This window comes from Mytilus californianus, unplaced genomic scaffold (genome assembly GCF_021869535.1).
Source record: "Mytilus californianus isolate M0D057914Y unplaced genomic scaffold, xbMytCali1.0.p SCAF_15, whole genome shotgun sequence".
NCBI lineage: Eukaryota > Metazoa > Mollusca > Bivalvia > Mytilida > Mytilidae > Mytilus > Mytilus californianus.
In genome coordinates this window covers 20,185,014-20,202,521 of record NW_026262637.1, presented here as the reverse complement: position 1 = coordinate 20,202,521, position 17,508 = coordinate 20,185,014, and the positions used below count along the sequence as shown (strand labels likewise).

Sequence of the window (17,508 nt, the reverse complement as noted above, 5' to 3'; positions counted from 1 at the left end):
AATTGGAGGTTTACCCCTTGCAAATTTTAAATGTAGCATAGGGAGAACCATGTCAGTGATTATCTTTGGTTACAAACACAATATAGGTTAAATGTCAATGATTATGGAATAATCATTTTATAGTACTTTAAAATAACGCTTTTGTTGATTGTTTGGTAAGTAAAACTATTGACACTAGGCCGAAGGAAATGTTTGTAATAAATATCCAAATTATTCTGAATTAGAAATCCTGAATATCACTTAAGAGATATTGATTGGCTAGATGCAGTAAACTTGATATTGTACAATTTGAATAGAAATGTTATCTTAATTGTATTAAAAATGTATAGGAAATTCATTTGTCTAGCTTCACATGTTTAACACCATTTTAATATACAGATACGGAGATGTGGAAAGTTGGTCAATGGGACAACTATCCACCAAATCGAGTTCAAATGACGAGGATATAAGCAATTATTGGTCACCGTATACGACCTTCAACAATGGGGAAAACCCCATACCGTGTTATACGCTAAAAAAGGTCCCAACATGAAAAATGTGAGACAATTCAAACTGGAAAACTAACGACATAATTTATAACGGTACAATTTACGAAAAAGACATGACAGACATGAACCAACGACAACTACTAGATAACTGGCTCATGATTCGGGACAGTCAAATACAGAATGTGACGGGGTTAAACATGTTTGTGAGCACACAAGCCTACCCTACCTTGGGACAGTGTTGTATCAGCACAACATTAGAATAAGCTGTACAAATCAGTTGCCCGGTTTTTGGTGTGGTTCGTTTTGCTCAGTCTTTAGTTTTGGTATGTTGTGAATTTATGCAGACTGGTCATATTTTGAATTAGTTTTAGTTTGAATTGAAGTGATAATATATTTTCATGTTTTCTGAAATACATGGAGATTTAAATGTTATATTACCTGGATATCGTTGAAGATTGTTTGTAGTGTGTTGCTTTCTGATTGACGTTTAAAACAGATGAAAAATTTTAGGATTTTAGCTGTTAAACAATTATAACCTATTCCTATCGAATAACATTAAATATGAAAACTGCATGATATCAACTGCAAATTAAAATAATCTGTGTTCATTTTTATTGCAATAAATACTAGAAAACTCTTTGCATAAATGGTTGTCATAATTGAATGTTTTACTGGTATCGTTTCCCAATGCTTAGCCGTCAATAATAAACAGAAGAATGGTTAAGTTTTATTATCTACACCAATCCATTGCATCCAAGATTTTCAAAAGAGGGTGAAAGAGACCATTTACCTCAAGGATAAAAATTATAAACTTGTTCTTAGTCATCGTTCTAGTATGAATAAAGATATCATGCTGCGGACGATGAAGTACTTCCAAACGATAGTAAATGAATTCAAATTTTCCAAATTAAGGAGCAAGGTAATGTTAACGTTGACATTTCATCATGGCTTCATAAGGTTAATGAGTTCGACCTCGAAAAAGACATATATTTTACTATTTTTAGCTCGCATGTTCCTGTGAAGGCCTTTTATTTTTCTCTTTTTCATTTTTGGTAATTGTGTTTTACCAGATATTGACAACAATCGGTGTGTAATCGTAACAAGGAAAAGCAAAGAGATTACTATTTGTAGATGGCAGTATTAGGAACAGCTACAAAAATTTCAATAGAACTGTTTGCAGAACAAAATTCAGTAAAAATGATGATACAAATTAAATGGGAATATAAAGTAAAATTTTATCTTATTTTTGGGCATATAAATGTTGGTTCCTAAAGAAATTTAATGATTTTATGTACACATTTTCTCTTGTATTGCAATTTTCTACATATTTTCATGACTTGAAACAGTGTTTATTTCTACTCTATATATCTAAACATTTATATTAGAGTTACTTGATTATAATAGCAAAACGACTCATAATAAAATACTATGATTGTTATTTCTAGGTGTACCTATTGTATCTGGAGGTCAGGCTTATCATCAGAATGAAAGATTTACCCACGTGACTTTGACCTGTGCTGTGAATTCTGGAATTTCGATCCTTCATGTGTTTTGGCAGAAGAAAATATTGAATTCTTACATAACTACGATCGGCCCTGATACAAACATCAATAAATATAGCGGTAGTTCTCCATCTATACCACATCTCACAATATTAAATCTTGATGGTGGCGATGAAGGAGAGTATACATGTTTTGCATCAAACAATGTAGGAATAGGACAGAGTTCACCAACACATTTGTCTATTACTAATGGTAAGTTGTTGTTGAGATATTAACAATTTACAATAGAAATAATAGCTTTATTTTCATAATATTCATTAAATTTGGGAAGATTATTGGGTGAAGGAAGGAAGATTTCTTTTCTTCATATATCTTGACGCACTTCAAAAACGACTGGTTACAGAATACTGGCAAATATATCTTCTAATCTAAGCTCTACTTTTTGTGCTTCCAACAACAACAGTGACATTTTTAATGTACAATTGTTACTGAACAGTGATAACTAAGTAAGTCTTGTTTCACCTTATAATTGAGGCGTGTGGCGTGGTTATTCCTAAACGTATAAGAAAAGAATATCCTTTTTTTAAATGTCATCGGTAAAAATGGATACAATTTCCTGCAAATCTTTGCAAAAAACATTATTTTTTACAGTGTATAAGTCAGATAATTCTTATTTGGGGTTCATTTTATCAATCCAGACACCCTCGGTGTTATCTATAAAATGATGTTTTGTTTTCAATTCTCTTCAAATTTGCAATTAAGAGGGTATTCCAACTGTTGTGATTTAAGCGTCTCTGATGAGTCTTCATGTAAACGAAACTCAAGTTTGGCGTATTTAATTGTAAACCTGGTTTCTCTGATGAGTTCCAACTTTGATATTATTTACAGTATATATATCAGTGTAATTGATGATAACGATTATGTTATATTTGATTTATGCACAATCCCGTCCGAACTTATTGAATACTTCCCAAATGTAACTTGTAACCGCACTTTTTTTTGTTTTGTTAGCAAAACTATATTTTGCTTGTTTTGTCAGCAAAACTATGAATGCCGCATAAATAGAAAGAATAAGTTACGATTTCAGTGAGCATTTATTAGATTGTGATGCTCAACTTAAATTTTCTGTATAATGGACTGTTTTTTGTTTTCTCTCCTTTTTGTTGTTGTTGTATATTGTGATGAACAAAGTATTTTCGAGTTAAATGTGTTGATTTTTCTCACTAGATATCTTCTTATTTTCCTACTAGAGACATTGTAAAAGATCCCAGTTTCATTTTTATTTAAATTACCCGCATAAGAATTATATTAATAAAAACATGGATTATACTTTCTTTTTTAGCTTGATATAATGACACAAAATTCTTAATGATAATCAAGTATTTATTTTTACGTCATGCAACGAAGTTCTGGAGGGAATCTTATCCTTATTAATTGTCAAGATAGCGCCTTCATTTATAATCAGATTCTATTAAAGATTGTATGATAATAAGAAAAATCTTGATATAAGATGATATGAAAAATAAATCCATATTAAGTATGTGGAGCGCTGGGTGTGCAACCTTACTCCATTATATGGTTCTTGTATTAAAATCAGTTTTTGTCACAACAGGTATTTGTCCATATCATATTTAGTGTACAGAGAACGTGTTTTAAGTGACATTTAAAACAAAAAGGACCAGATAAGAACATCCTATAGCGTGTACAATCATATTTTCGTATGGAATTGAAACCTTTGTTTATGTACAACTGCATGTTTAGTTAACCTACAGTTCTCGTCATTTTATTTATTCCAATATATAATCATGGGGCAAAAGGGCGAGTAGGCACAGCCCTCTAGCAGGTTATCGATCAACTGGATATAAATTAAACGCCTAATCTTAAATTCAGTTTGTTAATTCATTTTTGATTTCTTTCTCTGTGCTCTTTTAAACCTTCAGTAAATTTGTTTCCCTGTATAAAAAATAAATTGTAGAGATCGAATTTGTTTTTCACGCTTAAGGTGTATGGTTATAAGTTTTTTTAAAGGTGATGACATATTTATTCTTGGGATACTTTTCTAATGTAACTACTTCATTTTCTCTCTTTTGGCAGATAATTTATAAAAATTATTATATAAAACATCCGAATTAGTATTCGTAATCATATTTTTGAATATCTGTAAACTATAATTGTTGCATTAATTCATATATTATATCGTTGTGGCCTGAGGTAGTTTAACTGTTCAAATTGTTTCAGCATTTTTCGATGATATTGTCGGATTATTGTTTACACGATATAACTATGCTACATTTATTTCCTAGATATATTGTATTACCATGAATATGTGTTCTTTGTTGAACATAGTAGCGTGATCGACGTCTATTAAAATGTTTTACCCAAAACCGATGCCAGAGGCCGTTTTGAACTTGAAATGAGCTGTCAGCCTTTTACTCATGTGGAAGGATTCAATGGTGCTTTGGGGGTAAAGATCATCAATGAAATCGCTTTTGCATTTGCTCTTGGTTTTGTCACTGGCGTTTAGTGAATATATGTCATAAATAATTGCACAATTCCTTTTCTCTGCAATTTTTGTGAGAACCATTCAATAAAAGGATTTATATTTTTCACTTATGGTAAGGTGCTGACTTTGTGAAGGAGATGATAAGGCAATTTTATTGGCCATTTGTATTCGAAGAAAACAAAAAGTATTATAATTCTACAAATAAATATCTTAAGAAGTTCATAAGTCATTAGTCTGTCAGACATCATTTATTTTATAATTTAGAAATTTGTCTTCTGCTTACCCTTCCGGAGAACATGAGATCACTCCCGAATTTTGATAGAGTTAGTGTTGCTCAGTCTATAGGTTTCTATGTTGACTTTTGTAGACTGTTGTGTGACTTTTGGTCTTTTTCGGTTTTTGCCATGGCATTTTCAGTTCGAGTTTAACTATACCTATATTTGGTATCATCCGCCTCTCTTGTATATTTACATTAGGGCTTCAAACTTCTTGAGATAAACTGCCAAATTCGCTTTATTTTAGATCTTGTCATTAATATGAGCAACATTTTTACCCAAAAAGAATTGTAACTAGATGTATTCACAAATATTTTTGTGTGTAAAATATCTTTTTGGGTAAGACTGTTGCTCATATTTTTTCATCGGATTTATACACTTCTACCGAAACTAATAGAGCAGTAACTTATACTTACCTTTGGAATCAATCACTTTTTGTTACCAGTGTTTTGTCGGTCAACCTATTGTCGTGTGACTTACAAATGATTCCTACACAATTTGTAAAACAATATTTGGATTTTATCCCTCTTTCTTTTGGCGTTGATATTTTAGATATTTAATTGTTCACTTATTGGTCTGATGAAATTAGATATGTGTAACCAATATTTCTTCCATAGCCATACAAAAACGGAACATAAACAGCGTGTGATTAAAGTTGTATTGCGTCCATGGTTTAGCATATACAGGCTTGTTTTACTTATATATGTAAGAGTTAATCAAAAATAAAAATCCAAGATAGTAATGCCATTAGGAGCGTTTATAGCCGAAAAAAGTGTGGTTTAATAATTTTAATAATTGTTTAAATGCTTAATGTTATGGTAATGGCTTATAAGTTGGACGGAAGGGGGTCTCGAACTTTTTTCGTTGGTTCTCTAGAAGTACATTTTATGTGTTCGAGTACAGATATAACCCCTGCGACCTTCTGTTTATACTATTGAGCTCCAACGTGGTGGTCTATTACAATAAAGGTAAGACTCTCACCTTGTCGAGTCATTCAATGTTTTCACCTTTTAACACTTCCGAGGACGTAGCAATGTCTTCTGGAATAACCTTCATTTAATGTCTCAGAATAAGTTGACCGGTTAATGAAGAAACGATAATTTTTACTATCCGTCTATTTTGATTCCTGCATTAAATCTTAAATATCTCTTTTATTTGACCCATCAATATTTTGATGTACTAAAAGAATTGTTGATCAAGATCAAGACTCTTACAAAATTATGTGGAGTTTCAGATTATAAGATAAGAACCAGACCATTGTGTAGAACAAAACAACCACAACTTTAAACTCCTTAAAAACAATGTAATCATTTGGTTCAACTAGTAGTTTTAAAGACATGATAGATATGGAATAATAAAAAAATCTAAATTAATTTAAAAATTTGGCAGCTCGACGGGTGCCACATGATGAGCAGGACAGCTTACCATTATGGAGCACCTTATTCGCCCCCAGTTTGTAATGGGGTTCGTTTTGCTCAGTCTGTAGTCTTCTAGTTTATATTTTGTTGATGGTTGTCCTTTGTCTTTCTTTTAATTTTTGGACATGGTTTTGCCTGCATTTATTAAACTTATGATTTTCGAATGCCCCCTGGTACCAATTTTCTATTTTTAAGCACATGGAAGATCATTTCATAGAGCAAACAATCGAAGATGTAGAACTCATCACACTATTGTTAGAGATACATAAATCGATGTTGAACAAACTAGTGTATATTATTTTATCGCTATTTTATGTATTTTTCCTTTGATCTTTTTTGTGATAATTTTTCATATCATGCCTCTCGCTTGAGATAGAAAATTATCGCTAGAAACTTAGGGTGCACGTGTCGTTGTTAATGTAAACATTAACGACTTCGTAGGCAAAATAGCAACAAACAGATAACCGAGGATGTTTCTCGCCTATATCTCATCTAAAGGGTTTTGTCCTTCGATATGACTAAAGCTTAGAAACACCCTCTTGTTTGAAAAACTATCGATCATCTAGAATTCTTCTGGAAATTCCTGTACCAAGTCAAGAATATCACAGTTGTATTTTAGTTGTCAATATAATGGAATTGTATATGACTGTCATACAAGTGCGAGGTTAAGCTAGCTATAAATAAAGGCAACAGTAGTATACCGCTGTTCGAAAGTCATAAATCGATAGAGATAAAAACAAATCCGGGTTACAAACTAAAACTGAGGGAAACGCATCAAATATAAGAGAACAACGACACAACAAAAACACAACATTAAAATATAACACACACAGAAACGAACTATAATATAACAATGGCCATTTTCCTGACTTGGTACAGGACATTTTAAGAAAAAAATGGTGGGTTGAACCTGGTTTTGTGGCATGCCAAACCTCCCGCTTTTATGGCAACGTCAAACACAACACCAAAACGACAACATCACATGACAGGACCACAATACAAATAAATGGGAGAACATATAGGACAAAGAAACACACGAATAATAGCTAACAAAAGGTACTAGGCTTAAAATTCAATAAACCAGGTTTAATCCACCATTTTCTACATACGGAAATGCCTGTGCCAAGTCAGGAATATGATAGTTGTTATCCATTGGTTTGATGTGTTTGTGCTTTTGATTTTGCCATTGGATAAGGATCTTTCCGTTTTGAAATTTCCTTGGAGTTCGATATTTTTCTTATTTTACTTTTTTCGTTGGTTAATTAACTCTAGCGTTCGGTTCTGTCAGGTTTTATGTACTTCCCTCTTTTTTAATTTGAGTTTGGTACTTTTGTTTATTCATTTATCATAATTCTTACCATTGATCAAAATATGAAAATAGTGTTCGTTATTTTTTATTTCAAGGCGTAATTTGTGGTCATGTGTATTTTCCCCGTAGTCCTAATTTCAAGGTCAGTGCAATTGTGAACAATCTCTTAGCAATCCATAAATCAGTAGATGATTTAATGGCTTTCACTTGTTTTTCAGTAGTTTCTGAGCCATCATAAGAGTTTTTTCTGGATTAAAGAAATTTTCACAAATGGGCGTAAAAAAACAGTCGAATGAAAACAAAACACTTCAAAAATTATTTTGTTGAACTAAACAATAGCATATGAAAAAAATCTAAATGACACATATTAACTTTTATACATTTTTTTCAGGTGGGACAGTTAATTTTTTTTTTTTAAATATAATTTTTGTTTCATTGTAGGACAGCCACCAACAGTTATTGTAGAGCAATCATCATACCAAGTTGCAATCAGTAGATCAGTGACTTTGATTTGCACTGCCAACTTTCACCCTCTGTATGCTATTACTGGGGTTAAATGGGAAAGATATAATACTGGTGGTTCTACATCAAATATTTTGCCTTATACTAGCAAATACAGTGGAGGCAGCGTTTCGATACCTTCCCTTACGATCGTTTATGCGGAAGAGAGTGATGCTGGGACTTATAGATGTTCCGTATCTAATATTTTTGGGACAGGAATGGGAACTACCACACTCTATGTAACAGAAAGTAAGTATATTTTGTATGCATTTTGTTTTCCTTTTCAATGCTCAGGAAAACGTATTTAACCACTCAATCAGTCATTTTCACTGTACATTTCATCTCAAAAATCATGACAATTTACTGTTTCTATTACTCAGGTTGCAACTTGCTTAGGAAATGTTTACGTTAAAAAGTTTTTGCTGTTTTGTGTAGGCTCTTTGTGGTTATGGCGTTTAATACGTTAAGTTATTGAACAATCAAACCTTTGCATGAAAATACCTAAATAAGAATATCCCAGAAAAAAACCATACATGAACTCATAATCAAACATTAGCTTTAATCTCTTATTATCTCTGTCAAAAAGGATTCAGTTAAAACGCAAAATAACATTTCGACTGGAAAAGTGTTTAATTCAATTGTATTGTATTACTTGATATTAAAGAAATATAAAAACAAAACGTATCAGAATACATTTCCCTCCTGATGTGAAGTAAAAACCAAAGCGAACAGGATACCCAGGGTGCAAGAAAGAACCAGATGTTGAAGAAAAACAGATAAGACTATGGCAAAAAAAAAAACCGGAGAAAACAATAACAAGAGCCTATAATTCATAAATAAGAAGATGTGGTTTAATTGCCAACGAGGAATTATTCGACAAATACAAAAGAACAAATTATCAAATATTTGACATCTCTAGTTTATTTTTTGATTCATGTGTAAGATAGTTAAACCAAGGTAGCATGAATATTCGTATCCAAATTAATTCTTTAAATATCTCTAAGAGAAGTATTAAAAAAGCGATATAGGGTATGAGTTAATGAAACTCCGACCTAATCACATGCAAACACAGAAGACTTCCTTATGTCAATTAACATACAGTCTTTAGCAATAGACAAGTTTATACAATATGTCAAGTTCTTATCAACAAACTAGAAAGTTTGGTTTATTCATATGGTTTAATAGCTATTTCTGTGCAAAAAAACAGTTACAGAGCAAATATTTTAAATACTTCCAACGATATCAATCAAATACATAAAATCTTGCCATCATTTGTCACAAAGAATTAAGTTTGTCTTAGGTCAAATGTTCAGCGCTTGGATGATGCATAAGCCTTTTATTGCATACAATCTTCCTATATCTATAAAGCAATAATCTAATAGATACCTCGTATTACAACGTAGGAAAAGTTGATATTTGATTTTCCCTAAAAACAATTAAGGACACTCAATCTTGATTGATATCTTTTATGCCTTTACTATCAGCAGATTAAGTAGACTGAGCTTGCCTTAAGTAGCATCGAGCATTTCTACTATTGTTACTTGTTTCTATGTTTTAGTCGTCTGTCAAACGGACGGATTTTTTAGATATAAAACATATGTTGATTCCTTTTTTGTTGAAAATAACAATAACTATATACTTTACAATATATGCAATTATGTTGACCGAGATCAAGCGGGGGTGAGGTTAAATACAAAACTTAGTTTTACCCTCCCATATGTTAATATGCCAATCTTAATTCATAAACCTCATTAGTGGTCGTCTTTGATTTTAAACTAATACTAATGTCTACCGAGTCTACCTAAAGAAAATTATTTTAGAAATACTGACATGCATATTGATATCAGTAGCAATGATCAGTGTATGATACTTTATTGTATGGCAATGCAATGCTCGACAAATAACTAATCAAAACATGAAACTTAAAAAAACCTACTTTGCTTCCTATATAAAGCATTTTAGCTTTTACATTCTTGTCCTTGACCAACCACATGGTCAATTTTGGTATGAATTTCTTCAAGATTTATCGATGTGTAGATAAGTAAAGTCCGTTTATTTAATTCTGTACAATGCAATGTCAAAAACTGTTTTTAAAAGTTTTAATAATTTTTTTAGATACTCAAAAGACAGAATGTCCTTCTTCGAATTGGTTGATTTATGAAAATTCGTGCTACCTCTTCGTGACCTCAAGTCTTGACTGGTTTGGAGCACAAGTAAGTAAATGTGTTGTTAAAAATGAAAACAAAAAATTCGCAGTAAGCATTACTACAGTAGCACTTGGTCAGCAACGTTATTGGATGATTGACATTCCCCGAGAGTAATATCCGCCCGGTAACCAGTTTGTATGTACAGACATGATGAAAATGATGCAAACTTTATAAAATATAAAAATTAAATCCTACTGACAAAGTTGCCTATGGACGTTTATGGTTGTTCTAGAATGACTCATTTGTCATGATTCCCAAAGCATAATCATAATAAAACTAACAAACAAACAAAGCATAACAAAAATCATTTGAAATTGAAATTGAAAAAAATCTGTTTAACTAAGCTGTGGTAGAGCAAACGTCGAATTTCCGCACAAATTCTTGTAACTCAGTATATTAATCCTTACATTGACTAGCTTTCAGGAACTGTGAGCACTCTTAGATCGGTATTTTGTGTCTATTGTCTTTTTAGACCACGCTCCAGAAGTGGGGCTATTTTACAATCACTTTGTGCGTCCGTTAGCCGTCAATCCGTTCGTCCAACAAAAATTTACGACAAACTTTATCAGAAACTTCTAAAGGTTAGGTAAAGGGTTCAACGCTCACAAACATGTTTAACCCCGCCGTATTTTTTATCAGTCTATCTCAAGCCAGAAATCTGTAATCCAGTGGTTGTCTTTGTTGGATGTCATATTTGTGTTTCATTAAGTATGAATCAGGCCGTTGGTTTTTCTCTTTGAAACGTTTAACATTTGTCATGCCGAGGCCTTTTATAGCTCACTATACAGATTTGGTTTTATGCACTATTGAAGGAAGTACGGTGACCAAAATTAGTTGCTCACATCTTTGTCCTTTGGTCTTTATGAATAGTTGTCTCATTGACAACCATTTCACATCTCCTTATTTATTTTTTTTTGTGTATGCGTATTGTATAAGGTCTACTAGATTATTCAAATTGCTACTACTAGTATCGGTAAATTTGGTCTGGTACCTGTCTGTCATCTGACAATTTATATACTACTTTCAGCGTTCTCTTGCACACATTTGCGCCAGATGTTGAAGTGTTATCTTGTCTCGTTAACTTAACAAAGCTTCTTGCGAGTAATATTTTTATTCAGTTTTACAAATCATTTTAATAATCTTTGAATTCTTTTATGGTAAAGTCACAAAAATCAATTGCTTTGTTTCATGACATATCATAGGTTTGTTTTAACGATAAAACTTAAGCTGCTTTTAATTCATGTCTTGAGTGATCTCCTACGGCATAAAGCGACTCATCCTAAGACACCTTCGTTTGAATAACCACATATTTCCCTTTGTAGCAGCCACTGCTTCTGAACCGCATAAGATAATTTTGTTATAAACTTCCAAGGAATCTTATTCACATGATATACTTGTGCTCCTCTTAATTTCTTCATCTAAAGATTGTAGGGTTAACTTTTGCATAACATGGACTTTGTCATATCCACACATCTTAAACTCTAATCAGAATTGAATGATCACTTTTACCATTTTCTATGGAACGCCAAAACTGTCTTATTATGCCCATTTTCATCATATGATGTGCATTTACCTTTATATGATATGCACTTGTCATTATATGATGTGCAAACACCTTTATATGATGTGCAAACATACTTACATGATGTGCAAATATATTTATATCATGTGCAAACATACTTATATGATGTGCAAATATACTTATATGATGTGCAAACATCCTTATATGATGTGCAAATATACTTATATGATGTGCAAATATACTTATATGATGTGCAAACATACTTATATGATGTGCAAATATACTTATATGATGTGCAAACATACTTATATGATGTGCAAGTGTACTTATATGGTGTGCAAAGATCCTTATATGATGTGCAAATATACTTATATGATGTGCATTTTCCCTTATATTATGTGCAAACATCTTTATATGATGTAGTTGTGTCATTATATTATGTGCTTGTAACATTATATTATGTGGTTCGGTTTACTTCATTATATGATGTCAAAACGTCCTTATATGATGTGCTTTCATCGTTGTTATTGTCAATGAACATGGATTACGATTAGAATGATTACTGTGTACGTCATAACTGATTTCGATCTGCTTCCCCGGAATTACTATAATCCCAGCTCAAATCTGAAGCTATCGTTTGGAAAATGGTTGAGATTTTAAAAGAGATAAATCTTGACACGCTGGTACCTCGTTTTAAAGAGGAAAAAATCACATCTGATATTGTTGGAAAATTGTCAAAAATTTAATATGAATTGCAAAGTTAAGGTTAAATCGATGGGTCTACAATTATAATGAACACACAGTTAAAGTTATTAAATTATGGGTCCTCGACTGTGTACTGAGCTTCTGGAGTTCAAATATTTGATAAACCAGAGGATATTCTGCATTTTTTTTTAATGCCAGTTTACTGTTTCTGATTTAGCAGCTCCAGCCTCGTATCAGCTTCCGAAAGTGCATTTTATAGAAAAAATGAGACAGTGCAATTTAACAAAAATCAACGTTTCAAACATTTTAGAGGAAGATTCAAATCAATTAATGCAGGAACTAGTTGAAGAATTTCCCTGCTGTGGCGAAAATATGATAAAACATCTTTTATTGAAAAAGACACCAATTAAATCACAGTCATTTTTAAAAGTATTTCATAACAATAGCTATTAAATTATCTACTCATAATTATACCGGTATGGATGATTGATTGATTGATTGATTAATTGGTTGATTGATTGGTGTTTTACGCAACTTTCAACACAATCGTGCTATTTCGTTGCGGTCAGTTTATATTGATGGAGAAAGCCGTAGTGCCCGGAGAGAACCACCAACCTTCGGTAGGAAAACTGACAGTTCTAGTCAATTAAGATTGGAGTCGAGCTTACCTGCCACGTGCGGGATTCGAACTCACAACCTTAGTGTTGATAGGCTAGTGATACAGTAGTCCGACTGCTTAGACCACTCGACCACCGATGAACCCCCGTTATGGATAAAACGAGATATGGGATGAACTTCAACTCGGTGCATAACATTTGCGCGCAGCTTTTTATTATGTTTTTCGTGCATGTATTTTACAGCTTCAACTAGACAGTAACCCGCAATATAAAAGGTTTCGATGGAAGCCGCTAATAATTATATACACCTCCAGACTCAAGGAATCGAACTGTAATCAGGGCTAAGGTACCAACCATTCATCCTTCTTTTGGGGAGGGGGGGGGGGGGCATGTTTTTTTTTAAATGTTTGATTCCAAATTTCATGAAAAAGAGTATCTATTTCAGGAGGGAAGCGAAAAAATAGTTTGTTTCCATTGAAAACGAGGGAAAAAATAAAACAATAATGAAATTAAAAAAATGAATTTGAAAACAAAGTTTTTTTGTTTTTTTTTTAAATCGAAAAATATGTTTGTCCTGAGCCCAAGAAAGTACACATACTCCCGCCCACAAAAGATGAATAGTCGGTGCCTAACCAATCTAATTAAGATACAGATCCTGTGTCTAAGCTTTGGTTACAAGGATCTGACACCACTCCATTTTACTTTCTGTTCTGGTAATTATTACATTAGCCAATGAAATTTCAGCATTTAAATTTTTGGGATCAAGTATAGAATACGTAATTGTAGTTCCATCGGATTATTATTTTTTCATAGTAGGTAAATTGGTTCTTATATAAATAAAGGAGGCTTTTTTCAGTTATTTGGTTTTCATTTTTATAAAACAGTTGTAGTTCCATTCAATTTTATGTGAATTGTATGTATTTAAAATATTGTAAAGATTAAATGATCGACAGGTCAGCAGGTCGACAGGTCAGCAGGTCGACAAGTCAGCAGGTCGACAGGTCAGCAGGTTGACAAATCAGCAGGTCGACAGGTCAGTAGGTCGACAAGTCAGCGGGTAGACAGGTCTGCAGGTCAACAGGTCAGCAGGTCGACCTGTCAACAGAATGACAGCTTAAAAAAAATTCAAAGTGGGGATATTTTATCGACCTGCTGACTTCTGCTGACCTGTCGACCTGCTGACCTGTCGACCTGCTTACAATATACCTGTCGACCTGCTGACCTGTCGACATGTAGACCTGCTGACTCAAATATCCAATTGTTGGAGACCAATTATTTATATGCTGACCTGTCGACCTGCTGACTTGTCGACCTGTCGACTTGCTGCCCTGTAGGGTTAGGGTTAGATTAGGGTTATGGTTAGTCTGCGGCTTTTAAACTGTTTCTTAGTGAGGATATTTTATGGACCTGCTGACATGTCGACCTGTCGACCTGCTTACCTGCTGACCTGCTGACCTGTCGACATGTAGACCTGCTGACTCAATAATCCAATTGTTGGAGACCAATTATGTATATGCTGACCTGTCGACCTGCTGACTTGTCGACCTGTCGACTTGCTGTCCTGTAGGGTTAGGGTTAGTTTTAGGGTTAGGGTAAGGGTTACTTGTCGACCTGTTAGTATATTGTTTAAACCTCCCCTAGGACTCTTATAAATTATAAATACCAGCGAAAGAATTTAGCCGGAACTACTTAAACGTATACTATACTTGGGCCAATTTTTGAAGGTGTGTATCAATCCGACAAAACCGGAGAATCACAAATGGTCTTTAAAACAGAAAATAGAATGGAGCGTTTTCGGATCCTTGTAGGCAAAGCTTGGACGATTGGTGTCTAAATGAACATAACAAAAAAATCAGTTTTTACTGAGGGCTGTTTGTCTAATACAGATAGAGAGTTGTGTTTTTTTTTTTAAATTGAAGCTCTGCAGAAGTAAAATCAAGCGCCATAGATTTAAAGTCAAGCGCTGTAGATATAATGTCCAGCTCAATAGATATAAATTTCCTCCAGCGCTGGACTTTACATCTTAAGACCAACACGTCTTCGTAATCATTAAAGCTTGAGGATTTAGGATGTTAAAAATATCTTTTTTGAAATAAAGTCTAGTTTTCCAACAGTAACTGTTATTAGCTTACCTGGCCCAAAGGGCCAAGTGAGCTTTTCACATCACTCGGCGTCCGTCTTCGTCGTCGTCGTCGCGGGTTAACTTTTACAAAAATCTTCTCCTCTGAAACTACTGGACCAAATTTAACTAAACTTGGCCACAATCATCATTGGGGTATCTTGTTTAAAAATGTGACCAATGACCCCGCCTGCCAACCAAGATGGCCGACATGGCTAAAAATAAAAAATAGGGGTAAAATGCAAGTTTTGTCTATTATTTTGAAAACCGTTATAAATAGAGAATACCTGACAGAGCAAACATTTTTTGAATGTTGAGCTCTACCAAATTGTTCATTGACGTCAAAGCTGTCATGCGACTTCGTGTAGGCGTTATTTCCCTTAAATGACAAATTTTACCATTTTTGTTTTCAGTTTTGCCTATTATCTTGAAAACTTTAATAGATAGAAAGAAACTTTAAGTTGCAAAAATTATCAGCTAGACAAGATCTATGAACAGGTTTGATGGTTGAAATCTTCAGTTGACACCTTATTAGAGTTATTGCCCTTTGGTGACGATTTTTACCAATTTTTTGTGTTTTTGCCTAATATCTTCAAAATTATAATAGATAGATAGAAACTGAAATAAGCAAAAATGATCAGCAAGACAAGATCTACATTTAAGATAATATGGAGGAAATTTCCGACGACTCCTATTGAAGTTATTGCCCTTTAATGACGATTTTTACCATTGGTATTTTGCCTTATATGATAAAAATTATATAATAGATAAATAATAGATGATAGAAACTTCTTAAAAATAAAAAAATGATCAGCAAGGCAAGATCCACAAACAAGTCAAATTTTGCCGATATAGTTAGAAGACTGTCACTCTTCATAGGAGTGATTGCTCTTTTCTTCTTATTATTATTTTAAAATAAGTCCATATGTACATAGCACACAAGTTCCGGGAAGTTTTACATTTCTACCTAGGGGTCCACTCCCGTATTCGGAAGAAGAAGAAGCCCTTAAATGAGTTTTTTTTTATAACCCTCTTTTGTGTTTTGAGCAAAAACTAAAGAAGATAGAGAGAAACTAAACAGACAAAATGATCAGCAATAAAATATAGATTTTTGTCATGAATTCTATTCTTGTCTAAATTGTTGGAGAGAGTCCATCCAGTGTTGAATATGCACATAGACCTAGGTGAGCGACAGAGCCTCTAGTTGTCATACAGGCCTGTAAGGCCATGTGAGTTATTCTCGTCATTAAGCATACGTCGTTCAAAAACTTTCACATTTTCACCTTCTTCTGATAAAGACTCGAGTATCTTATTCCTAATTTTAACACATTTGTTCAAGTAAGAAATAATGGTTTGTTAATATTTGTCCCTCCAAGCATACTAAAATTGTGAACCCTTGAAATATTTTGTTTTCGATAAAGGTCCAGTTCAGGGAGATTCAGTTTGCGGCGGCGGCTTTTAATATTTTGCGTTTATCTTGAAATCTACAATAGATAAAAAAAAAAGAAAAAAAAGGTGCAATGAAAACAGTCTGAATAGGCTCTATTGTAAAGGTCCCATTTGGGCAATTTGGGCTCTTATGAGTTGCTTCATTGCCTATTATCTTGATAACTTATTTATAGAGAAACCTTTCCTTGCAAAATGGTAGGCAAGAACAGATTTACAAATGAATAATCAAACATGACTGACATTTTCTTTCATTGAGGGGACGTGGGAGGAAAAATGGGAATTTCTCAATTATTTTTTCAAGTCCCCACCTTGAAGTAGGAAAATAAATTCAAGACCCCCTTTCCATAGACATTTACCCCCCCCCCCCCCCCACACACACACACACACACACACACACGAACATTTATAATAACCAAAAAAAATGCATTAAATTTCTATTGCTATTATAAGTATAACATATTGCGTCAGTAGTGGATCTAAAACTTCAAGTGTGGAAGTTGTTTGCGACTTCAGGGCCAAGTGAGCTTTTCTCATCACTTGGCGTCCGTCGTCCGTCGTCGTCGTCCGTCGTCGTTAACTTTTACAAAAATCTTCTCCTCTGTAACTACTGGGCCAAATTAAACCAAACTTGGCCACAATCATCATTGGGGTATCTAGTTTAAAAAATATGTCCGGTGATTCGGCCAACTAACCAAGATGGCCGTCATGGCTAAAAATAGAACATAGGGGTAAAATGTAGATTTTGGCTTATATCTCTGAAACCAAAGCATTTAGAGCAAATCTGACATGGGGTAAAACTGTTTATCAGGTCAAGATCTATTAGCCCAGTAATTTTCAGATGAATCGGACAACCCGTTGTTGGGTTGCTGCCCCTGAATTGGTAATTTTAAGGA

General features: G+C 33.5%; 1 protein-coding gene across 1 annotated transcript in view; it reads left to right on the top strand.

The window, feature by feature from the left end:
• The first annotated feature begins 1,939 nt into the window (after positions 1 to 1,939).
• Positions 1,940 to 17,508, top strand: part of LOC127725995 (C-type lectin domain family 10 member A-like) — a 39,555-nt gene continuing 23,986 nt past the window's right edge. Inside the window, exons 1-3 of the mRNA XM_052233294.1 lie at positions 1,940 to 2,242; positions 7,937 to 8,245; positions 10,112 to 10,209. Coding sequence (XP_052089254.1) covers positions 8,215 to 8,245; positions 10,112 to 10,209 — 129 coding nt within the window. The 5' untranslated portion in view covers positions 1,940 to 2,242; positions 7,937 to 8,214. The remainder of the gene's footprint in view (positions 2,243 to 7,936; positions 8,246 to 10,111; positions 10,210 to 17,508) is intronic.